At 39.2% G+C, this 24,760-nt stretch overlaps 1 protein-coding gene across 1 annotated transcript in view; it reads right to left on the bottom strand.

The window, feature by feature from the left end:
- The window catches only part of VWF (von Willebrand factor), a 137,819-nt gene that overhangs the window by 71,718 nt on the left and 41,341 nt on the right, over positions 1-24,760 (bottom strand). The window contains exons 16-23 of the mRNA XM_009569241.2: positions 20,125-20,365; positions 19,221-19,315; positions 17,936-18,096; positions 10,104-10,207; positions 5,664-5,802; positions 3,890-4,024; positions 962-1,108; positions 199-339 (exon numbers count right to left, since the gene is read on the bottom strand). Coding sequence (XP_009567536.2) covers positions 199-339; positions 962-1,108; positions 3,890-4,024; positions 5,664-5,802; positions 10,104-10,207; positions 17,936-18,096; positions 19,221-19,315; positions 20,125-20,365 — 1,163 coding nt within the window. The remainder of the gene's footprint in view (positions 1-198; positions 340-961; positions 1,109-3,889; positions 4,025-5,663; positions 5,803-10,103; positions 10,208-17,935; positions 18,097-19,220; positions 19,316-20,124; positions 20,366-24,760) is intronic.

Genomic DNA, 24,760 nt, shown 5'->3' with positions numbered 1-24,760 from the left:
TAACATTCCTCTGAAGCCATGCAGCACAGAGGCCTTAAATATGTTAATTGATCCTTTAGTAGCTCTTGAGAAATAATTTTTTTAAGGCAAATATATGGAGGAAGGAGTTAATTTCTATTTATTTTTATCTTTTTAAACCTCTTTGCCCACTCTTGGGCAACCTGTATTAATTAGTTTTCACAGTTCATTGGCAGTCACCTTTTCAACATCAGCACAGTATGAATTAACTTTCCAGGAATTCCCAAAGTCAACTGGATCTACTTCAAGATGTTCATTGCTGCTGGTCAAATCATTGTTTTGGATTCCATCAAAATTTCCACACAGACCACACACTTGATCCTTGCAGGGAAAGAAACACAAAATACATAAATCTTACATCTGTAGATTGGCTTAGAGTTTTGTTAAGAAATCTTTCTAGGCTAGCAATTTAATGGCATAAGGCTTAAAAACTGAATTGTCCCTGGCCTTTCCAAGCTCGCTAAAATAGACTATTCTCTCATAGAGAATAGCTCCTATTCTCATTCTACTTAGCTGAAAGTAGGGCCACATTGTCTCCAAGGACTTCATTAAGCAAACCAACAACTCTGATCAGCGGTGCATGTTGGGTCTATTTAGTGTCTGTCCCTTTTGGAGATGACCGTCCTATTGCCATCACTAGTAAATCTGGCTCCTTATACTGCTCTTCTTGAACAGAGAAGAAATCACTCAACTTACAGTTATTCTGAGGCACCACAGCATTCATCCTTCCTGTCCTAGGAATGACGCAAAATTTACCCCGATAGCTGAACTACTGGGAAAATAAGCAACCCTTATGGTATTACAAAGTAATCCCTTCATTTTCAAGTAAGTGCCTCCATGGAAATCTATCAGCATACCTGCATTAAAAAAAAAATGCTATTCCCTAGAGACAGGGTAAGTGCATTCTTTAGTGAAAGTAAGAAGTAAAGCAAAAACCACTTACTTTGTAATTGCCCTTTAAGATCACTGAGACTCCCATGGCCAGATCCCAGGTCACACTGATGCCTCTGCCCAGTAAAATGATGTAATAACGTCCAGATTTTATGACTTCTAAATCATTGCCATCTTTAGGAGGTAACTTGATGTTTACCTGAACAAGAAAAGCATATTGCGCTATTGACCGCCACTCTAATTACTATTTCTTGTAGGTAGCTTTCCAAGTGGGACAATAGGTTAAAAGCTATTTTCAAACATGCTGTTCTCCAGAGAACAGATAGTTCCTACAAACCATGCAGATGCTCTGGAGCACTTCAAAACAGTAAGCAAGGTATGGGGAAGGGAGTGATTACAGACTTGTCTCAACATTGAAAAGTTGCTGTGGATAAATTATTGCCTTAGAAATAACACTGTGAACAGTAAACTGGGATACAAGTACAGTTTTCCAATTTCATGACATTTGTATAATTGTGAATGAAGCAATGTCTCTCATGCTCCTGGGGTATGACGTGCACTTGCCACCAATACTGACACTTAAAGCAATGACTGCTAAACAAAAAGAAGGCTGATAAAGAGGCCAGGGTATACCAAATTAATGATCAGATTAGTATTCAGTCAATGGTTCACAGAATAATTATATTTTATTTTTATTTCATCTCTTTAGGAAACTAACAATTCTGTGCTCCTGAGGCAGGTGCTGACAAAATGGGCTGGCAAGGTTTAAGCACAACGTGAACCAGGACAACCACATGCACAAGTGGCCTCTGAAGCACCTGATTCTGAAGTCAGGGAGGCTTTCTTCTCAATCAGTTACACCAACAGGAAAAATCCTGAAAGATTCCTTTTGGTGCCTCTTCATTTTTCCACCAATTTCACTTCCCCTGTGTGCCTCTTTCTCTTTCCATTTGGCTGCAAATTCATTGCCTCCAGCTACTGAGAATTTAAGAGATTAATTTAAAATGCTTTCTTTCACACTATAATCCCCTTTCAATGGAAACTCTAATAGGATTATTCACCACATTTGGAGAGAAAGGTCTGGCATGTCTGCTACTTTCAGCACCACTAATGCATTAACTGAAAACTTCTTAATTGTGAAAGAGGCAGACGAAAATTTTCAGTCAGTACAAATAGTGATTAAAGCATGGAAGAAAGAGGAGCCCACAAACCATTCACCCACTCCCTCACTTAAGGGCAAAATATTTCCTTATCCCATTATTCTTTCTTGCTCAATTAAGTAAAAAGTCGGCACTGTAATTCCATTCTCTTCATGTCTGGGTTATTATCAGAAACTTTTATCCCTAGAGAGGATGGTTCACATCCTCCAAGGATCTCCTAAAAAGGGCCTTCAATATTTCTAGGGAAGAATATGTTAAAAGACACTTTAGGAACTGGAAGCTTTTTTCATCTTCTCCTATGCTCAATGTATTACTATACACTCTAGTCACACTTGGTCACTTATCATCTGAACATAGTAGTCTGTGTCTTTCCAAACTTTGGTAAAAAACAGAGGACAACAAAGATAAGTTGGGAAGTTGAACTAAATTACAGAATTTCAATGTATTGATTCAGCTTTTTGCCCAGCTGAACAAGTCAAACTTTTGACTTTGCAAACTGGCAGATTTATTTGTTTCGGAAATACAAAAATTATTTCATGACCTGGTCTAGACATTGTTACACTGAGCTTTAACCTCAGATACAGGTTTAACTCTAGAAAGAGTCAAGAATATTTAGTCAAGATCTTGTGGACAGTTTAGTTACACAGACCTAGCTCCTGCAAGGACACAATCCTTCAGTAACCAAACACCCTCTGTGGCTAGAGTTGCTTGTTGCCTGAGCACCTTTTGTCTTTTCTGGCCCTTCTTTAGGTGTCCAAATGGAATCACAGTTTGTCTAAAAGTCTGTCACCTAAAGAAGCTTTTGATAAAGCATGACTTTACGGAATGATCCCTGCATTACTATTCACCCTCACCCAAGTAGAGGATTCTTCAGCAGTAGAAATAAAGAATTGGTTGGCCAACCAGTATGTTCTATGTTCATTCCTTCAGAAACCAAAAGCCTATATGGATGATATGCTGTCAAGATGCACTGCACAGATACTATTAATAATGGTCATGTTTTACATTTTCCTGTCAAGCATCAGTGGCATGCAGCAATTTGCATGCTATGCAAAACCTCGTACGGCTTTGTCTGTTAACCCAAAACAAGGCAAATGTAGAATGGTTTCACATTTCACTGGGAACATTTTTGCAAATCTCTGGTCCAGATGCCAGTTCAAAGCACAATACTTCTGAAAACTGAGCAATTGAAACACTATAAACCCCTGTAGTTCTGGAATGTTTGAACACAAGCAGTTTTAATTGTTTCAGTGTTCAGGGCAAAGAGCTGAACCTTTGGAAAGCCTGTTTTTTCCTTGTTTCCCTATCCTGGAAGGACATGGGAGGTGGAAGTGATTCTTAGTCTGTTCTTTAGTGTTTGGTCATAAGAAAGGGGTGGGGAAAGAAGAATCCAGTCATCTGGATTTTTCATCTGACAGTTTCACAGGGGAAAGGATAGTGATATTTGCTTGTGTAGTATCAAGTTGTTTCAGCAATGGCTTCTTTTTTTTCCAGTGTCCTCAGTCCTTCAGACAGCTATATTAGGTCTAATGTTTTACGAGTCATGCGACAGTCACTTCTTAGATCTTCCGTACAGTTAGCCTTGCTTGAAATAGACTTCTTAGATATTATTATCTAAAATAAATCTATTGGCATCAAGCAGAAATGCTGAAGTAGCATTATATTCCTGGGAGCAAAATGGATAGTTATAGTCCTGTTTATCACTTCATTTTATGATCACAAACCACTGAACATGAGGTCACTCATGTCCCATTTTACTAAATAACCTGCAGTTCCTATCCTCAAAGAAAGGGAAAGAAAGAGAGCAGAAGTGTACGTACATTTCCATTAAACAACTCTATTTCCCCACTTTCATACAGAATGACAATCCTTTTGGTGCATTTTTCTCCAGTGAACCCACAGCCTTCATTTGAAATTAGTATCCGGAATGTTCCAGTGTTATCCTTGCAGAAATCCTATCAAATGAAAATAAATGAAAGTGTCATTAATGTGAAACATTTGAAAAACACGTACCAATCTATGGAGAAAAGAGAGTCACAAACAATACCCTGCATAATCTGTGGCCAGCAGGATATACATATGTTGGCATGCCAACAGTTCCAATATTAATTTATTTCATCCTTAGCATTGATATTCATGTGGTCTTCCCCTTAAAGAATGAGGTACACTCTGCCAGTGACATCCACACATGCATGCTTTTCAGGGCACTCTTTGGCAGGTAGAATCCATGCTATTGATATTTAAAGGTGTACAATGGGCACAGTGTACATCTTCATAGACAGATGAATGGATTTAACAATAAAAACAAGACTGCACCTTTAACAACAAAATAAAACTATAAATGTAGAAGGTTAAGTTAGTAAGAAGGGTTAGAAAGAAACTTGCTGCACAGTCTTGAGCAAAATGTTTTTTCCTCATGTTTTCCAGTCTGTATGTGAATAATCATTATAACGTCAAGGTATTTCTTGGGAAGAAATCGTGTAGTTTAATGTATGAATTTTTTTTTTTAGTCAGTTTTTTTTCTGAGATGCACGGAGAGTAAGTACTACATTTATGTAGTAACTTGTGACTATCAGGCCCTTTAGTTTTGGAATTTTTTTTCAAGTTTATACCTTTAGTGACAAAGATTCCATTTTTAGTTCCCTGTGTTTGTCATCAGAGGAAAATAGATCTCATTCTCATTTTAAGTAGTTTTTAGTACTGTATACTTACTGTCCATAAGACTTTTACAGTGAGTTCTCACTAGTGTTGGAGTAATCATTTCTCTAAGGTAATCCAGCTGGCATGAAGGTGGGAGCATATTTCAAAGACCTAGCCAGAGACAGGTTGGGCAACCTTTCCTGCCCAAGAACTGCAAGGAGGAATGTGCTTCATGAAAAGAGTTTGTGCAGAAAATAGTATTCCACCTCAGAAACATCACTTTGTCACTCTAGAATTATCAGTTAGTATTGGATCCATCTTAAGCTAGACCAAATTTTCAGAGAAATCCTTCTTTCTCACAAATCTTTTTTAAATACACAATGATTTGCATCTGTAAATGAGCATTAATCTTATTTAACTCTGTATTTCTGTCTGCTCACACAAATCAAATGTTAATATTAGTGTGCTATGCCTTTATCCATCTCCTCTCTTCGATGCAAAGAAATTGGATATTGTTGATGTATTGCAGAGTCTGTATTCTGGACACAATTAGAGAAGGTTCACCAAGCACTTTTTATCTCACTCAGAGAGTAAGCCACTGCTACAAGATAGAGAGGCTAGTGGAGAATGAGGAAAGATTGATTTATGGGTATCTACAATTCCAGGTTAGAGATGAGATTCAGAGAGCTGCTTTCTATACCATGCTGCTATCATAAGATTTATGACTGTCAGCGAAACACATTACAACCTAACTCATTTCTGCAGAATACAACACAATCTATAAAGTTCTCAAGGCAGCTTTGAAGTCATTAATAAGCTGTTCTTTCCTGCACCATGCATCTGGCTTAGTAATTAAGAACATTTTACTGTAATTTATCTAAACTTTGGCCTTCTCTGCTGATGTAAAACACCTTATATATTATCAAATAGCTTTGGCATTTGACACATTCTTACCTGAACTAAAACATATTGACAGTTTCCTGGAAACCTGTATTTTAATCCATCAAATGTCAAATAATGAGCTGTACCAATAACAGTGCAGGTGCCATCACATATATTTTTGCTGCATTCCCACTTTCGACCACGGCACACACTGTAACAAAGTAAAGTCAGCAACAATTATTATTATTTCCAATGTATCTAAAAAACAATAGAATGCAAGGTTCTTTAGGGAGAGCAAAAGAGCAGAATTTACTGCCTCCAGGAGCCCATGATCCAGAGACACAGAAGTGGTGATAAGCAACTGTTTTGTCTTGTTCTGCTCTTTTCCCTGGGCGTGGGTCAGGGAGTAATCTACTGCAGACCAAATTGTGTGTTTGGTAGTAACCTACTACAGTTTCCCTGTGTTAAACCAGACATCAACTGCAGATCTATGAGGAATCTCTGCAATTGTCTGTGCTGCTGTCCATCCTCAGGTATGTCGCCAGCAGATCCTCTCTGTGTTTGGTCTTGAGAAGTTTCTCAGACAGCTCCATGCTTGGGCTGCCAAAATCCTTCCCTAGGTAGACTTCAATAACTAAGTTACATTATAATGCACCAGATAACAAACTCTTTCATTAACATAAATTAGCATAAGTTAACATTGAATATTTAAATCCAAATAGTGCATTAACATGACAGTCGAATAAAGAATGTTTCCCTTTTTCTTACAAGCTCCATGTAGACCATGGGCTTTTTGAACCTCCCTGTTACAAAAAGAGGCCTGGACAGAGCCTATTATTTCTATAAAATACTATTAGTATTTTATTTTGGATATGCTGCTCTGCTCAGAATACCCTCTTAAAAAAAACAGTTTGATTACAGTTTGATCACCATCTAAGGACCATTACAGGTTAAATATGAAGTATAACACCAGCAACCCTGATTTTATTTGCAGTAACGTATGCCTTTCCTCATTGAAAGCCAAAATTAATAACCAACTGAGGACAAAGGACATGCATTTACTCTAGTGACCAACTTTTGGGATCAAGTAACCAGGACTGTAATTGAGTCTACGTAGTGTCTTTTGTTCAGACCATATACTTAAACAGAATATCACCCTTCTCCAAAGAGTTGTCTGTTCTTAAATTAAATTCATTCTTCATGATATTCTGACCTCACAGTTTGGAATATTACCTCACAGTCTGACAAAAGCACACATATGGAAAGAAACATTTCTTCTTCTGTACATTGCTATACACATACATATACCCTCTGAGGAATATCCTGTGGTGGTGTCCCCTGAGGCTTCCTGTGGTTATTGAACCAGCACATCTGCTCTACAAGAGAATGCAAGTTTGGCAACACATAAACAGGACTCCAAGCTAAATATCAGCTTATGAGACAGAAGATGTGACAAGATGTGAGAAGACTCCTGATCATTAAAGGCAATAAACCAGTGGTTCCCTGCCTGTATAGCTTGCAAGTGACGTTGTTGAGGGCACCTCTAGACTTCCATACAAGCATAGAATGAGCAAGGAAAAAAACCCAAAACCATCCTGCCATGCAGAGCAAAACAAGATGCCACCTTTCTTCAGGTGGAAGGCAATTCCAAAAAGCAACTATACACAGGATTAAGGATGTAGTATCTTACACCCGCGTTGCTATAGCAGATGTACTGCATCGTCATTATTGTACAAAACCAGCAATGCTTTGACAAAAGGGACAGAGTCTTTTTTTTGTTTCACTCCTTCTTTTTGCACTCTTTTTTTCTTTTGGATTTTTTTTAGAACATAACACACAAAAAAACCCACATATGGTGACCATCTTCTGAGTGGATATTCAAAATGCAAAGAAAGCCAGCTCTCTGGTATACCGGTTTCAGTGTAATTCTACCAGTGTAACAGACAGAAAGGCTCCTAGTAGGGCTCCTAGTCTGCATGATGACACCAAATCAGCCATATTCAACATCAATCATTATTAGATTTCTGAGTTTCCAAGAATGTTTGTATTCTTTCATTGCTATGATACATAATAATCTAAAACTTACATGCTACCCTTATAAATAAGGCTCAAGGAGGCAAATAGAATTATCCTCGTGCTGAAATGAGAGAAACAAGGAAACTGAGGAAAAAAAAGTAAGAAGATACTTCAGAGCAACCCCACAATCCTCTTGCCCTTTTCCAGTGATATCCTGGAGAACAACAAGCCTTGATGCAGAAGTTGCAGGTATGAAAGGGGATCTTTCCCTTGGTATCCCCAGACTTTCGATCAGTGAAATAAATTTATTTGCTAACTAGCAAGAGATTAAACATAACAAAACAAAAACCACAGTCCATGAAGCATAAAATTTGCTCACTTTTTTGTTTGTTATTAATTAGGAGGAGCTAGAATAGCATCTGACACTATATCTAATAATCTAATCTAATAATAATTTAATAATCTAATAAGCAACATCTTGCTTGAGACTGGAGAAACATTCACCTACTAAATGCTGTATGAATGCAGATGGACACCATCACAGCCCCAGGGATTTTCTAATCAAGCTCTATAAGGGCAGGGAAAGAGGAATTCTATCCTTGCTTTACAGACGTAAAACTCAGGGATAAAAAACCCAGAGTACTTTCCCAAGATCAAATTGCTAACCAAAGCAAAACTGGGTACTGAACCAAGTTCCCTGGTAATTCCTTAACCCAAGCATACACATTGTTTAATCTTGATAACACTTCACAGCATAATAAATATCGTACAATACACTTTCTTCAAAGAATGACATTTCAGTAACATGAAACCTATTCCACCTTCTGCTATTAAATCTCTGCTAATAGGTAAAGCAAGACCAAGATTTTGTATATATGTGCATGGACAGATTATAAAGTATGTGGTATAACAAAATTCAGATTAGCAAATTTCTGCTGTGTACTGCTTCATAAATGTTATTCCAAAATTTTTACTGAGCTCCAAAATGAATTCCCAATACATAGCATAACAAAAGTTTTGCCACTAGCTTAGACTTGGAGACATTCCGTTGTTCATGAATTAGGGTCTCCCATATGTCAAGTTGAATGTAAATGCCAAATCTGACACCTCTGGCTCACATATTGCATTTGCAGGTGTTCACATCTGGCTAGGAACAAGTGAGAATGAGAACTCCTGCAACAGCAGTACAAAAAGCAAAAACAAAAGAAAAAGAAGATGCAGACTCTCGATTCTTATTAATTCTCAAAGTAGTAGTAATTTCCTATATCACTTTCTAAATGACATTTGACTTGATATTTGCTGAGAACATTCATATAGTCATATAGTTCAAAAACGCTCTAGTGACATTTTTGAAATTACTTTCTTTCCAATTTTACTTTCACATTCAAGTAAAATACCTAAAATGAGAGGAAGATTTTTTTTATGGATGAGAAAAAGCATGATTTCCAACATTTTCTTGAACCTAATATTGAAGAAAAAATTATATATTAGAGTAAAGTCACTTACAATGGCATTGCCAGAAACAAAAGGGCAGTTAAGAGAATGAAGCAACATGGTTATAAGTATTTTAAGATCGAGGACTGTAAGAATGACTGATGATAAGAAGACTGTACATGGTTGTCAGGAAGAATCTTGCAAATTTCACAAAATCACCTAAGAGTTTAGTACATTACTGTTGTTGTTTCAACAAAATTTTCATTGTGCCTGTTTTCTAGCCAAGTCACTTTTACCTCGATGCAATGTAAGCAGCTTACAGTACATGTATCTATAAAGAGATATCAATTCCTCCTCCACCTTTCTCCCTTCAGATCTACTTTTCCCCTAGACCAATGGTAATATATGACTCATAATGTCATATTTAGCTGCAAATGGACATGGGTGAAACATATGGGCCACTTACTATTTTCTTCTAATAACTTATCACCAACTACCTCTTTTCTCTCTCTTTTTTAAAAACCAAAAGATATCAACAGACTGAGCACTCATTTGAGATATGAGGTCAATACTCTTTCTTTAACATTTTCCTGAAGAGGTCCTGTGATGTTATAGCTGGTATATGTAACTATTTCAGCTTATGCATGCTTCTGGATGAAAAGGACAGATTTAAAGGGGCAGACAGTAAAAGGGGGAAGCATGACAGCAGAGCTTAGCAACAAAATGCAGGCTCCATTCCTCCCACTCCAGGGAATCTCCTGTATTGTCATTTTGTTGAGCAAAGTAAGGGGCAAATCCACAAGCTAGTGGTTATGGAGGACCTGCACAGGCACATGGACTACCTATTTGCAAGGCATCAGTTACAGTTTTGCCTGATACTGCGCTGGTCCTTATGCAACTTGTGAAGGGAAGATGCAGGTTTGTGCAATTTGTGCATTACTGCACTGAAAACCTAATTTTATATAAAACAGATCTGTTAAGCAAACAATATTTTATTTATAAATATGTCATATGCCCTAGAAAAAAAAAACAAAATAGAAAATTGCAGTTGCAGTGGCTCACCAGGTGTTGCAGTCATTGGTCACTGTCTCTCCCTTGGCATATTCTCTTCCGTTGTGAAAACACGGACATCTCTCAGGAGCAACACACTTGTTTTCATGTCGTACCTAAGCAAAACACAGCTTATCAGCATGCTGAACTGATGCTATCAACATTAATAATATTAACATAAATATGGAATCATAGTATGGTTTGGGTTGGAAGGGACCTTAAAGATCATCCAGTTCCAACCCCCCTGCCATGGGCAGGGACACCTCCCGCTAGATCAGGCTGCCCAAGGCCCCATCCAACCTGACCTTGAACACTTCCAGGGATGGGGTATCTACAGCTTCCCTGGGCAATCTCTGCCATTGCCTTACCACTCGCATCATGAAGAAATTCTACCTTATGTCCAGTCTAAATCTGCCCCCTCCAGTTTAAACCCATTGCCCCTCATCCAATCACTACAGACCCTTGTAAAATTCTCTCCCTAGCATTCTTGTAGTCCCTCCTGGAGGTACTGGAAGGTTGCTATAAGGTCTCCTCAGAGTCTTCTCCAGGCTGATCTAGCCCAACTCTCTCAGCCTGTCCTTGTACAGGAGGAGCTCCAGCCCTCTGCTCATCCTTGTAGACCTCCTCTGGGCCCATTCCAACAGCTCCATGTCCTTCTTATGTTTGGGATTCCAGAATACTCAACACAATACTCAGGATGAGGTCTCACGGGAGAGGAATAGAGGGGCAGAATCACCTCCCTCAACCTGCTGGCCACGCTTCTTTTGATGCAGCCCAGGAGACAGTTGGCCTTCTGGGCTGCGAGCACACATTGCCGGCTCATGTTGAGCTTCTCATCAATCAGCATCTCCAAGTCCTTCTCCACAGGGCTGCTCTCAATCACATCATCCCCCATCCTGTATTGAAATCACGTATATGTATCACAGTCTTCTTTCAGGGGCAGAACATCAGCTTAAGCTGCTGGGATAATATATTAAATTACAGAAGATCTTCATGATGAGAAATTTCAATTTGACTAAAACTATTCAGCTAAGCTGAATATGGACAGCAGGTGAACAGCACGTGCTTCTCATGCACAACAAACTGAAGGACATCCTTCTAGAAAAGCAGCCAGCTTCAGGGCTCAGCTGAGCTAACAACTGAAATATGACCACCAAGGAGGAGATAAGGAACCATAGTGCCAGAACAAATTAAGTGCAAATGAAGATTTGGCTGTTGCGGGCAACCATCTCACCAGAAAAGCCCAGCCCTAGCCTACTCATCTTTGAAAATTCCAGTAGTCACTCATTTTCTTTCAAATGCCTAAGTTATTGCCCAGAAGACAGGATAAATATTGGTCCATCTGAGATATTATTCCATTCTCATAGCCACTGTAGCTGGGAAATAGGTCACTATGTTTGTTCTGTCTATGTTTTTTTCCTTTTCATTTTTACCCTACTTATCTTAACTTCTTTTTGTATAACAAAAAAAAAAAAAAAAAAAAAAACTCAAAAAAACAAAACTCAAAATCAAAGAAAAAGGTAATGCCATTAGACATTTTTACATTTCTTTTCTGTGGTTTTTCTGTGATTACTCCCTTTCCATTTTGAGGACAGACAGTTTTAGAGAGTCAATCAAACCCAGCGGTGGCTGTGCTCTTTTTCACTTTGATATGGTTCTGCAAAGCCATGGGTAAGTTTGGCTTTTGCTTCATGGAACACTGAAATAGAGAGCGCTTCCCCTCCCTCTCATTCAAAAGTCATAAAATAATACCTTCCCACTTTCTGTAAAATCATTAAAATAGTTTCTTTTTTACTATTGAATACGGGCCAATTAGATCAACGTAGTCTGAACGCCAGTTTAATAAAGTAGAATCGCTCTGCCTTTTCCCATGGGGACCTAGAACTCCCACAGGGAACTAACTACCAATAAAATGATTTCACAGGCTGAAGACCCTTCTTCATTCATATGAAGCTCCACACGCTCTGTTGCTTATGGAGACCTACATTATGTTAAATAGACTCATGCCAATAGAAGCAACATGGAAACAAAGAAGTGCTTTTCTAGATGACAGAGCCAGGGCTCTGCCTCAGACTTAATCTCCACAAAGGATGGGAGAAAACAGGACAGATAGAACTATATGTTTCCAAGACTATTAAATTCCTTCCTTCCTTTCTTCCTTCCAGGTGGCATTTAGGAAAAAAAAAAACAGCATATGACTTCACTCTCATGGCTACATTTCTGAATTTTTCCATAATGTTCAGCAATACAGGTCACCATAGACTTGATGACTAGTCTCTGGATAAAATACTTGGGATTAGGTGTGTGGCTAGGAAAAGGTAAATTAGGACCTACTTGCTCCCTCATGCATCAACATTAAGGTAATCACAGCCTATCCCCTCAATTCTAAAAACCAAGTAAACTGTTGTTAATATTCCCATCACAAACATATGGCCACCATGAAACTATGCAGCAATTATTAATCCACTAACGAAGAGGGAAGACTACCTTGTCTGAACATTGCAGAATGGATGGGTGGGATTTACAAAGCTGGACATAAATACCCAAATGGGCTTTGACCAGAAGACTAATTACTTTTTCTGTGAAAAAAAATGGACAATGATTTTTGTTAATAGTAACCCACAACCTACTACTCATACTGACACCACATACAAAAGCTGGTGTATCTGGCAGCTCAGTGCCATAATACAGTACAAGTCTGTTGAGCACACTACTGTGTGGTACCACTGGGGTAGAGGCATAGTTCAAAAACTCCTGTGTAAGTCTCTCAGTTCATCAATAGACAGCATTTAATACAGGAAAGCTAATAGTCCTGAGTGCATGAGGTGGAGAGAGGCATGAGTGTTGGGGAGGCAACCACAAATAAAAACCACAGGACTACAGTGAAAATAGCTGCTGTTGGTACCACCTTACACCCATATGATGATGCCCCTGAGAGTACATTCATGAGATTACAGGGAATTGACTAGCTGATGAAGCTACAGCCTACTTGGGGATGCAATAGCAACGTCCATCATTTCCTTGCTATAACTGTCTTATTAATTGTCAAGCCTTGAGTAATCTTGCAAAAGGAAGGACAGTATTACACGTCAGAACCTTTCAGATTCTTCTACCCTAAAATCTTCCTTGATGATGCTGAATCTTTTACGGTCAACACAATGTTCGTGAGTCTCTGGCTGTCAAGGGAAGCTCAGATTTTCATTCTGTTCCTCCTGATACACCTGAGGGCTTCAGCAGAAGTCAGCCAAAGGTATAAAGAAGTAAGTGATTAAGCAAAGAAAGTAGATCAGATTAGAACCCAGTAGCTGATATATTTTAACTGAAATAGCCTGTCACCATTCCTGTGTAGACAAAGGCAAGTCACAAACATGTTAGGATATACCAGTCAACGTGTGGTTTTACTCTCGACTTTTCTTTCTTATGTTAACTGTATGCTTCCTATGTTCACTTTATGAAATATTATCCTTGGGCAGTTGCACATATCAGAAAGCTAGTACCCACCTCCTTGTGAAGATTTTTTAATGTTGGTACATAGGATAAACCCTCTCCGAATAACATACAACAGAGCTAGCAGGAAAATTAAAGCAGCAATCTATTAAGTTTCTGCTGAAAATAGTCTGGAGGAATAAAACCTAAACTTTTCTGATTAAGATGTTTAGATATTTTTTCTTCTTTTTTCCACTAACATGTCATAGTTTTAGAAATATTTTATTTCAGCAGCCATAATACAATAAAATGCTTCATTTCAATTTTAAACCTTAATTTTTCTTCAGTTGTTGGAAATTGAAAGAAATTAATTTTCCCATTTTGGAGCGTCTGGATTTTGTGCTTTCTGACTGTTCTGCTCCTCTTTATCCCCAGAAAGGTGGTTAACACTCCATTTGTATATTTATTAATATTTTCCAGTGGGAAAAACCTGGAGTGCAGTAAACTAATCTGAGAAAGCATACTTGTTCCCCACACTTCTGCACATATGTTATGATTTATCTTTTCTGCGCTGCAAAAGGGTGACAAGTATGGAGAATTTCCCACCCTCCAGATGATCAAAGACAGAAGCAAGAAGAATTACTTTTCATGACATATTGAACATTTTTATTTTCAAGAAATCAAACCCACGTAAAATATTAAGTCAAGATGAACTGGAAAACTTATTTTTCAGTTGAAAGTAATTAGGTTTTGTCTGCATTTTCTGACTGGGGAAATAATCAATTGACTAGCAATTTCTCACCCCAGCAAGTTTTCCAATTCAAATATAGCCAACTTCAGCATCAAGTTCATGAACAATCCTTAACTTATTTCTCTGTAATTATTTTTCAGGTATATAAATCAAAATCAGTAAGTTATTTGTGCATACAGCTTTTGGACTATGGATTCTTCTGTTTAAGACTTATAGTTAACTGATCTGTAAACATTTTTTATATATGTGGTGATAATGTTGCACTTAATTACATATTAACTGTTATATATAATTGCAAATTGTACCAGAGAGTTGTTTATGTAAACCACATATCTTTAATTGTGTTTCCTGATGGTATGAACCATTTTAGAGAAGCAAGAAGATTATTTTTATTGCTAATAAGTTATCCAAGACCATTCATAATTTTTATATGCTACTGTACCACAGAAGAATGATAATATTCAGTAAAATGGAACAATTTCTTCCAGAATGATATGTGCAAACATTTATTCCCATAAATGTTCACTAATTTGTTACTTCCCACAGACATTCCTACAAACAGTAGCTCACCTCCTTGTGTGCTTGTAAATTAAGCAGGCTTACAGAACATCAACAAGAGTGACTGACTGGTAAAAGAAATAGTAATAGCTTTTTCCAGTCTTTTTATTGCTCAGCTTTCTTGGTACAAATCTGGAAAACACAGACTTTGTAGCGCTTCTCCTCAGTGTGCCCTGAGCCTTTAAGGAAGAGAGAGGAAGGATGGAAAGGAGAACTTGGTCATCACTCCAAATCCTCCCATCTTTCGCAACTGATACTGAGAGCACACTGCAGAATGCAGAGATAAGGAAAAAACTTCCCCAAATCATCCTAGTTAGGTACCTATGGGTGACGAGGAGGCTCTTGAATAACAAGCTGGCAGGTCCCGTGGAGCCACACACCAGGGGTCTAATACACTCACATAATGAAAGTACACCTGCCTGTGCACGGATGTACTTGCAACAAAACTGTCTACACACTGGCTTCTCCCAGTGTGGCTTTAGGAAACACAAATCTGCCAGTTTTTATTCCCTGTCAGTCTGGAAGCCAGTGAGAATGAGCAATTATAGATTGATTTTACTGGAAGGTTGAACCACACTGTCATCTAGCGGACAGAGAGTTTACTAGTTTTAAAAAGAAATACCAGGCCAATTCTTCCACCCCAAACCTGACAAGTCATCTTGTTGAATTCATGTTTCACATCATTGCGATAAGTGAAAGGATAAGAGGGAATAGCCATAAGCTGCATCCGTGGAAGTTTAGATGGGACATTAGGAAAAATCTCTTCACAGAAAGGGTTATTAAGCACTGAAACAGGCTGCTCAGGGAGTTGGTTGAGTCAACATCCTTTGAGGGGTTTAAAAGGCGGGTAGATGAGCTTCTGGAGGACATGATTTAGTACTGGACAGGTATGATTGGAGATGATGATCTCAAAGGTCTTTTCCAACCTAATGATTCTATGATTCCAATTTCAAAATGACAAAGATCGCTTTCTCCTGGAAAGAACTTTATAACACAGTCATTCGATTGATAGTTCCAACCTACTGAAAAGGCATGTGAAATTCTATACTAAACTTGAAAGCTAATTACTAAGAATTTGATTCTAGGGAGATGGGGAGAGGCGTAAGATGTTCCCCACTTTTTTTTTCTCCTGTTTAGTAGTTATCATAATTTGGTTTCCATTATTCTCTCTAAACAGTACTATTACCATATCCTGGAACTGAAATCAAACCTCAACCTGCTTCACCAAATCAAAGAGATCTTATTGTTATGTACAGAGAAGCACCCATTCACATTGGAGCTCCTGGAACTTTAAAAGTATATAAGTTTTGTGAGTTTACTTATCACTCTACTATTTAGGATATTAATGTAATATTAGATAATATTATATTACATAATATAATATCATATCATATCATATCAATATTATTCTCAAAAAGGAAAAACATTTTAAAACTGACATATGAAAAAAAGCAACACTTGTTTTAAACTTGTGGTGAAAATTTGCTCAATGCAACTATGAATGCCTTGAAATTATGTTCTGTATTTTTTAATTCAGATCTACAAGATACTTTACAAGCTCGAGATTTTGTCTACAAAAATAAATGTGCATTTATCAGCAAAATATGGTAGCAGAGTTAAAAAAAATACATTAATATTATGCTAGAAAAGACCGTTATGAGAATTCTTTTTTGTTTGGTTGATTTTAGTAAGACAATGGAATGAATTTTGAGGGAGAAAATACCTGTATTCATATAGAAGCAGAAAAAACAACACATCTTTATAAAAAGGTGTGTTTCCAGGAAAAGTTAATTGCTATTTTAAACGGAATTTAAACTAGGGGATGAAGTCACTTCATTAGAGCTGAACGCTAAACATAAGCATGCCTGTCAATCCTAGAAGTAATAACTCATAACTTTATTTGCTAATAATCAATGTACAGTGCATATCAATCTAAGCATGAACCTTGAGAAGGTTTAAAAGAGTAAAAAAATAAGTTATCTTTTGCATTTTTCTGTATTTCCTAGGCTGCAGTATTTTAAAACAGCTTGGTTTACCACATGGCCCTCTGAGTCAGAAAACTGCACCAGCACATCTCCAGGTACCACAGATGTCAAATAAAGTTTCACAGTTGTAGAGTATTTTAGCCCGAAACCAAAATTAAGACATAACCTCAACTCTCTTTATCCAACATATATCAGATATTTTCCTCTGCATTCCATGCACTGAGTTTAACAGATTTTTTAATCCCATGAGTTCTCCTGGGCATAGACCTCAAAAGCGCCACTTACTTAATCTTATAGAGAGTGTACCGTGTGCTCCACCTCCTGTTCATGTGAGGCTTGGGACTATACAGTCAGTCCCCAGTAAGCCCCCTCTACAAAACTTCACCTGCCCAGAAAGTGCTGCACAGGACTCAGCACTGATGCTTTTCCCTGTTGCTCAGAGAAAAACAGAAGCAAGCAGCTCTCTATTCTACTCTGTCTGGTTTTCATCACAGCTCTAAATTGGTATTGAGTTCACAATCACTGGTTTTGCACATAACTATTTTCTATTTGCTCTATTTAAAAATTACTAAATTAATGATTAAATTTGAGGGTTGCAGGGGAACATAACCCTGGACTCCAGAAAGCATTTTACCAGTGAAAAAAGCATGCTCAGCACACGATTTGCAACTCCAGGACACCCTGGTTCATGTCCCACATTCTTTCTCATGGGGAACTCTCAGTTTGATCCAACACACAGCAAGGCAGCAGTGAAGATGGAGACTTGACAAGGAGGCAACTACTATCAGCAGGAGCATTTGGCTGGATGTGGGGCAGGTGTTTGCAGTATGGTTGCCTGAGTACTTATGTTTCTCTGACTAGGGAAGTTCAATAAGACTAAGGAGGAATTTGAGAGGAGAGTTGAAGGAAGACATACATTGGTCTTTAAAAAAGTAGTGTTTGGCTTTTTGATTATCAATTGTTATTACACCCTAAATTTCATCTTCTAGGCAGATACAGTAATACACATATTTTAAATCAGTCACAATTTGGCAGAGTCTATATTTCACAATCACATATTTCCAATTCACAAGACTGCTGGTACAAAAATATTAAGGCAAGAAAACAAAGAGGAGCATACTTACCATGCCTTTTGGACAGAGGCATCCAGATATGCAGCCATGGCTGATGCACTCTAAGTCATAATTCTGGCAAGTCTTGGCACACTCCAATCCTTCAGCTCTTGGGTTGTTTGCAGGACAGATAAATCTTTCCATGGGTGATCTGCATGTCAAGCTCCTTTTTACTTTAAAAATTAAGTTTACAAAAATTGCAGTTAGAACTCACATATTGTTAGCACAGTATTTTTCTAAAGGATGGATCAAGATTTTTATTAGAAAAATAACTTAGGATATAGAATGGAGCAATGCCATTACATATTATGTATGACATTGTAAAGGTAGTAGTCCCCACTTCTCAATGAAATTATCTCATTTAGGCAATTATAAAAGCATGTATTCTAACACGGAAGCAAAAGGAGCTGCACAAGGGTTAAATTCCAAATTGCAGTAGAGCTGCAAGCCCACTTTAGTGTGAAAAATATTTCAACCCTTAGGCAGTGTACACTACCAACTTCAGCACAAAATCCATGTTCTGAGAAGCAACAGCATCATATATTATTGTATTTAGACTCGCTTCCACCACAGAGTGTAATTACATGGGTGACAATAACTCAGGTTCACAAAGAAAATCAGAACATCCATGAAATGCCAGGTTATTATTTCAAATATGCTCTCTGAGGTTTTGAATGATTGAATACACTAATATAAAGAAAATTATGTCTTATTAACATTACAGCAAGAGTTTGGTGAGATATACACCTATAAGGCTTCACCTGAAAGTGAATGGGCAATTAGTGACACTGTTACTGGTGGTCTACCAAGAGTCCCTCTCCCATTAAATCCTGTAAGCTCCATCCATGTATCAGTGGGGAGCCTCAAAAAATCCCAGAATACTGATGTCCTGTGCCTCAATGCAATGCCTAGCTCTGCAAGGCAGTTGTCCATCTCCTGGAGGTTTTATGAATGGAGGGCATGCTCAGTTCCTGGCAGCACTCTAACCTTGAAGCAAAAAAAAGCTTTGTCTGCACCAGAAAGGAGAACTAGCAACTTGCTAGTCAGAAGCAGGATACATAAAGTTGGCTCATTACTGATGTTGTGAGATCCTCATAGAGCAACCGAGGGCCTCAGATTTCCACCAAGAGACCCCTCAACCACTTCAGCTAAAGAAAGACCGCAACAGTTAACCATAACTTTAAGAAGCGGGACACAATGAGCACTGTACCCTCCCATACAAACATTTTGTTTCAATCTTGTAAAGAAAAATAAAAAGAAAGAAAGAAAAATATTCATTTTTTTAAAGCTTACTAACTTCTGGGAGATGGCCTCTCATCAGCAAAAACATCTGGCAGAAAGGCACCAGGAATTCTGTTTGTGCTGCAGTGCATGAAACCATTTTCACAATAGCTAAGAAAAACAAATAGAGCATATATTTAACAAAGTGACATTTACTTTTCACTCACGTTGTTGTTTTCAGACAGGCCCAAAATTACACCTCTCCTCATGACTGATCCGTTGCTCTCCATTCACTGTGCTTCTCAACCTTAAAGGCAAACCTTAAGACAGTTGCAGGATATACTAGCATGGTAAACCAGTTATATGCTAGCCCTGTCCTACTGTATTCAATGATTCTGCAGAGGCATAAAGCTGGACAAGGTAATAGTCACATCAGCTGTGGATAGAGTTAAGGGACCACTTAGTTCCTGCAATTTACGACTTCTGTGGTAGCAGAGAAAAGGAGAAGACACTGTTCCCAAAACTGGGCTTGCCAGCAGTTGCCCAGCAATTATATTCCTACTTTCAGTGCACGGCTACTCAATTTAACAATTAGAAAGCCTTCTTAATATTTGTATCTTTGATAGGGGTAATTAGGTTTCAAAATTTAAGAAATGTAATGCAGTACATTAACCTGACATTTTAAAAGCCTTCAAAGTATCTCTCGCCAGTAATTAAACTCCATTTCAAACTGGCAGAAACTGCTCATGGAACAGGGCTTAGTCTTGTTTTCTGACCAAGACAGCATTTGAAATTGTATGGATATATAGGTGCAAGAGCAAAACTCATCTTTTGGGTTGTTGAAAGCAAAATCTTGCCCTTTTTTCAACTGGTTTCAGTGGAGTTAAAGGAACTGAGGAACTGAACCAGTTAACCACTCGGGCTATCAAAAAATTTCTGAGTCACAGCATGTAGGAATGAGTTATGAATGTTGCACTTACCACATGGTGTAATGATCCGAAAAGACATCCTCCGGCTGGAAGATCTCACCATCATAGTAACAAGAGCAGTGGGACTTTGGCACACACTTCTCATGCTCATCCAGGTAGTGTCCGGGAGGACAGTAGCAGCCTTCCACACAGAGTTCATCACAGTCCTCATCTGGGTAGGACAGAGATCTGCAGGTCTGGTTGCACGGTGTCCCACACTGCTGGTACACTTGACCTTCAGGACAGGTCATTGCTGTTGAATGATATGCACATCAGTGAGACTGGCATTTGATCCAAATATACTTAAAAGAAAAGCTGCCTAATGCAGACTGAGAAGCCAGGAATTATTTTTTTTTACTCAATTTACTCATTGATGGAGTCCTGTATTACACTGCCTCTCCCTGACTCTGCAGCACCAGTGAAGATTAAGGCATTGCTTATCTCTACACAAGCAAAACCTTAGTACACGCAGTTCACAATGAATGTCAGGTTTGGATTGCAACCCTGACATGGAAATCCATCCACAACGTTTCGTCCAGAATGAAAAACACAGGTTGTGTCCAGCCTCTGTTATTACTTCGACCTACAAGTTAGGGGCATTACAAGCATCATGTACGCATTCACACTTCTTTTCCTTTGCAATGTGGTTAGGGAAAATTTGGTCAAAATCAGTAGAAATGCAGATTTCTGCCATGATAAGCTGGTGCTGCAACAGTATTAAGTTGCACAGCTCAGAAGCTCTCAGTGATTTCTGTGAAACAGGTGCAAATAATGAAGTCATTTAGAGATCTCAGAGCCAAACCTTGGGTACTAACGATTTTTGATGATTAATTCATTTTTATGGAGAACTAATTATGGCCTTTGGAGCCACTTTGCCTTCTTTGTTTATAAAACACCCACTTCGTTCAGCGCTGATTTTGAGTCAACTTCCTTGGCATACATCAACATCGGCACTAGGTGGCAGCTATGACAACACGTTTCAGGAGTCAAGAAGCCAGTATTATCAAGGGCTTTTAAGAATCTTCCTGATAACCAGGATTTACAAAACCTGACGTAGGAACCTTTGAAATCAAACGGCCTGAGTTGCAAGGTGGTGAGGTAGGATGCTGAGTGGAGTGAGGAGAAGCAGCTGCTGCAAATACAAGTTGGCATATTTGTACTGTGCTAAAACCAAGATTGACAAGTTACAGAGAGAAGTCTTCCTCTTGACATGCCTGCAGAATGATCTGATAATCATAGAATCACTAGGTTGGAAAAGACCTCTTGGATCACTGAGTCCAACCATTCCTATTTGCCACTAAAACGTGTCCCTGAGCACCTTGTCTACCTATCTTTTAAATACCTCCAGGGATGGTGACTCAACCACCTCCCTGGGCAGCCTCTGCCAGTGCCTGATGACCCTTTCTATAGAATCATAGAATCACCAGGTTAATCCCTACCCTCTCTTCTGTGAGCACACACCCCTGGGAATTGCAACAGCAATGGCAGCAAAAGAGAAACTATAGCAAGGCTACAGCCCTGCAGCCTCACACAGCTACTAGCAGGCCTGAACAGACACTGAGGCTAACAAAGCAAGGCCCACGTGCTAGCCAATGCCTAACACTTGCCTTCACAAACTTCTTCTGAAATGAATAATTACTTCTACTTATTGAAGAGAGGCACGGTTGCACTAATATCTCCCCAACTTCTGTTGAGGCACCTGAGGTCCCATATGGGGGAACGTAAGCCCCTAAGTTAATGAGCCAGCCCAGAGGCATCTAAGGTGACTCAAAACCTTCTTTAGCGAAAAGATGTCCGAAGTCTGGGACTTGTGTCCAAACTATTTAGTGTACCGTTCACAATATAGTCCAAGGAATTTATGTGTGCTCATCAGCACTATAGGCAGAGTAAGTACTTCCTAAATCATAAATAAATAGATGACAGATCCTCTCACAATTATAGGAGACTTTGGCAGCTATTCAAAGAACAGTGCTTCTAATTTACATAAACACAACCTTTGCAGTTAATCAAATACTGAACAGGCACAGCCCAGGGCTGAGCACCATTTTAAAAGCAACTTTCATCACTGAAGGCATGTGCAAGCAAGACAATCATAAGCATCATCCAAAACTACGGTTTGTTACACAGGAACCTCTGGAAACAATGAACTGGTTTGGCAGATTTCAGGTGGGTATACCAGTTTACTAGAGTTTCAAGATTTAAAAAAGATAGGATGCCAGCCCAACGTGCAGTCCTACTTTCTAGTTGGTGGTAACACTCCCTACCCACAGGGACTAGTTTGAGGTGGATCCGTTTTTGAGATAAAGCTTTGTAATTCACCTGCCCATGCACTCCCTAAGATTTTAGAAACACTCCTACATTTTTCCAGTTATGTTACCCAATGCCATGTTCACACTCCAAGTCTCAATCCTCTGCTTTAACTCATCTCAGCAACATCAGTTTTTAACAGCAAAAAGGCAAGAAGAATTACCTGGAAGGGAACCGAATTCTGCATACTTCGGAATACACTACCACTAAAAAATCCCCATTTTGTTATTGCCAGGAAAGTAAAAGGAAAAGGTGAGCTGCATCCGTTCTCTACAGATGCCTGTTATAAAACCAAAACAGGTCAGTGCTGTGCTTTGAAGCTCAGCTTGTCCCAGGCATAAGATGGGAAACAGTGGGAAAGCAATGGAAAACTGCATGTTCATCAGATAGTTCATCCAGCTTTGTGTGGGTAGGTTTTCAACTCAGAGTGAAAGGGACATAAATTCTAACCAGACTCTCAGTTAGTGTAAGGTTAAAACCCAATCACACCAGGGTCAGAGGCTCTCAGTGAAGACACACCCTGTTGGCACTGGATTTAACACAGCTGCTTCACCTGCGCCAGCTGGCAAGATAGCCATCATCAAATGTTGCTCAGCGGCTGCTCTTAATTTCCTACTCCTCACTCCAACACCCCTGGATCTATTCCACAGAAATCCTTTCACTGAAGCCATACGAAGACAACAAACTATCCCACTACCATCACATTAAGGAAAACAGTAGGCTTATTAACAGGTCCTAAAAGCTGAAGAAAAATCTAGGGACCTGTTGACTGATTCCTCTTTGCCACAAAACAATACATATATACATAAGCACATGAGACATAAAACCATTTAGGATGGAAAACACCTTTCAGATCATCAAGTCCAATCATTAAGCTAACATTACCCAGTTCACCACTAAACCATGTCCATAAGTGCTACACCGACATGTCTTTTAAACATCTCCAGGGATGATGACTCAAGCACTTCCCTGGGCATCCTGTTCCAGTGTCTTATAACCCTTTTGGTGAAGGAATTTTTCCTAATATCCAGTCTAGACATCTCCTGGCACAACTTCAGGCCATTTTGTCTTGTCCTATCACTTGTTACTTGGGAGAAGAGACCAACACCCATCTCGCTACATCCTCATTTCAGGCAGTTGTAGACAGTGATAAGGTCTCCTCTCAGCCTTATTTCCTCCAGGCTAAACAGCCCCAGTTGCCCCAGCCAGCCCTCATAAGATTTGTTCTCTAGACCCTTTCTCAGCTTCGTTGCCCTTCTCAGGACATGCTCCAGCACTTCAATGTCGTTCTTGTACTTAGGGCCCAAAACCAAACATAGTATTCAAGGTGTGGCCTCACCAGTGCTGAGTACAGGGGCACAATCACTTCCCTGGTCCTGCTGGCCACACTATTTCTGATACAAACCAGGATGCTATCACCCTTCTTAGCCAATTGGGCCATTGCTGGCTCATCTTCAGCTCGCTGTCAACCAACATCCACAGGTGCTTTTCCACAGGGTAGCTTTCCAGCCACTCTTCCCCAAACCTGTAGGGTTGCATGGGGTTGTTGTGACCCAAATGCAGGACCCAAAACTTCACCTTGTTAAACCTCATAGAGTTGGCCTCGGCCCATCGATCCAGCCTGTCCAGATCCCTCTGTAAAGGCTTCCTCTCCTCAAGCAGATCAACCCTCCTGCCCAGCTTGGCATCATTTGCAAACTTACTGAGGTTGCACTCAACCCTCTCATCCAGATCACTGATAAAGATATTAAGTAGAACTAACTCCAATACAGAGCTCTAAGGAACACTGCTTGTGACCAGCCGCCAACTAGATTTAACTCAGGTCACCACAAATCTTTAAGTTCAGACATCCAGCCATTTTTTTACCCAATTTTTTATACGCATGTGCATGAGAGAGACAGCCCTTGACAGTATGGCGTATCTGCTCCTTCCAAGCAGCATGAAGGGATTGGTTCTCTTGCTGATTCACAGTGGGCTGCAGGGGTAGGAGTCAGCTCTCAAACAATCAAACTAAAATAATTTCAAAGACATGGGAGATGAATATGCTTTGTTAGCTTGATACACAGCAGAAATGCTATGCTACACTAATGACCTACCTCCCTGCCGCTTGTCCACTTCAAATCAAGCAAACCAGTTCTGTCAAGTAATTTCCCAAGAAACCAAATCTCTGTTGACGGAGGCAGGAGCAGAGCACTTGTTCAGCACACTGGGCCATCAGCACAAATTATGCAACCTGCACATTCACATCTCAAGCCCATTAAAAGAGGGATTGTTCTCCTTCATGTGACAGGAGATGTCTGGGGCATCAGGATTATTTAATGGGGGCTGATGGATCTGCAGT

This window comes from Cuculus canorus, chromosome 1 (assembly GCF_017976375.1).
Source record: "Cuculus canorus isolate bCucCan1 chromosome 1, bCucCan1.pri, whole genome shotgun sequence".
In the NCBI taxonomy this organism is placed as follows: Eukaryota; Metazoa; Chordata; class Aves; order Cuculiformes; family Cuculidae; genus Cuculus; species Cuculus canorus.
This window is presented reverse-complemented; position numbering and strand designations above follow the sequence as displayed.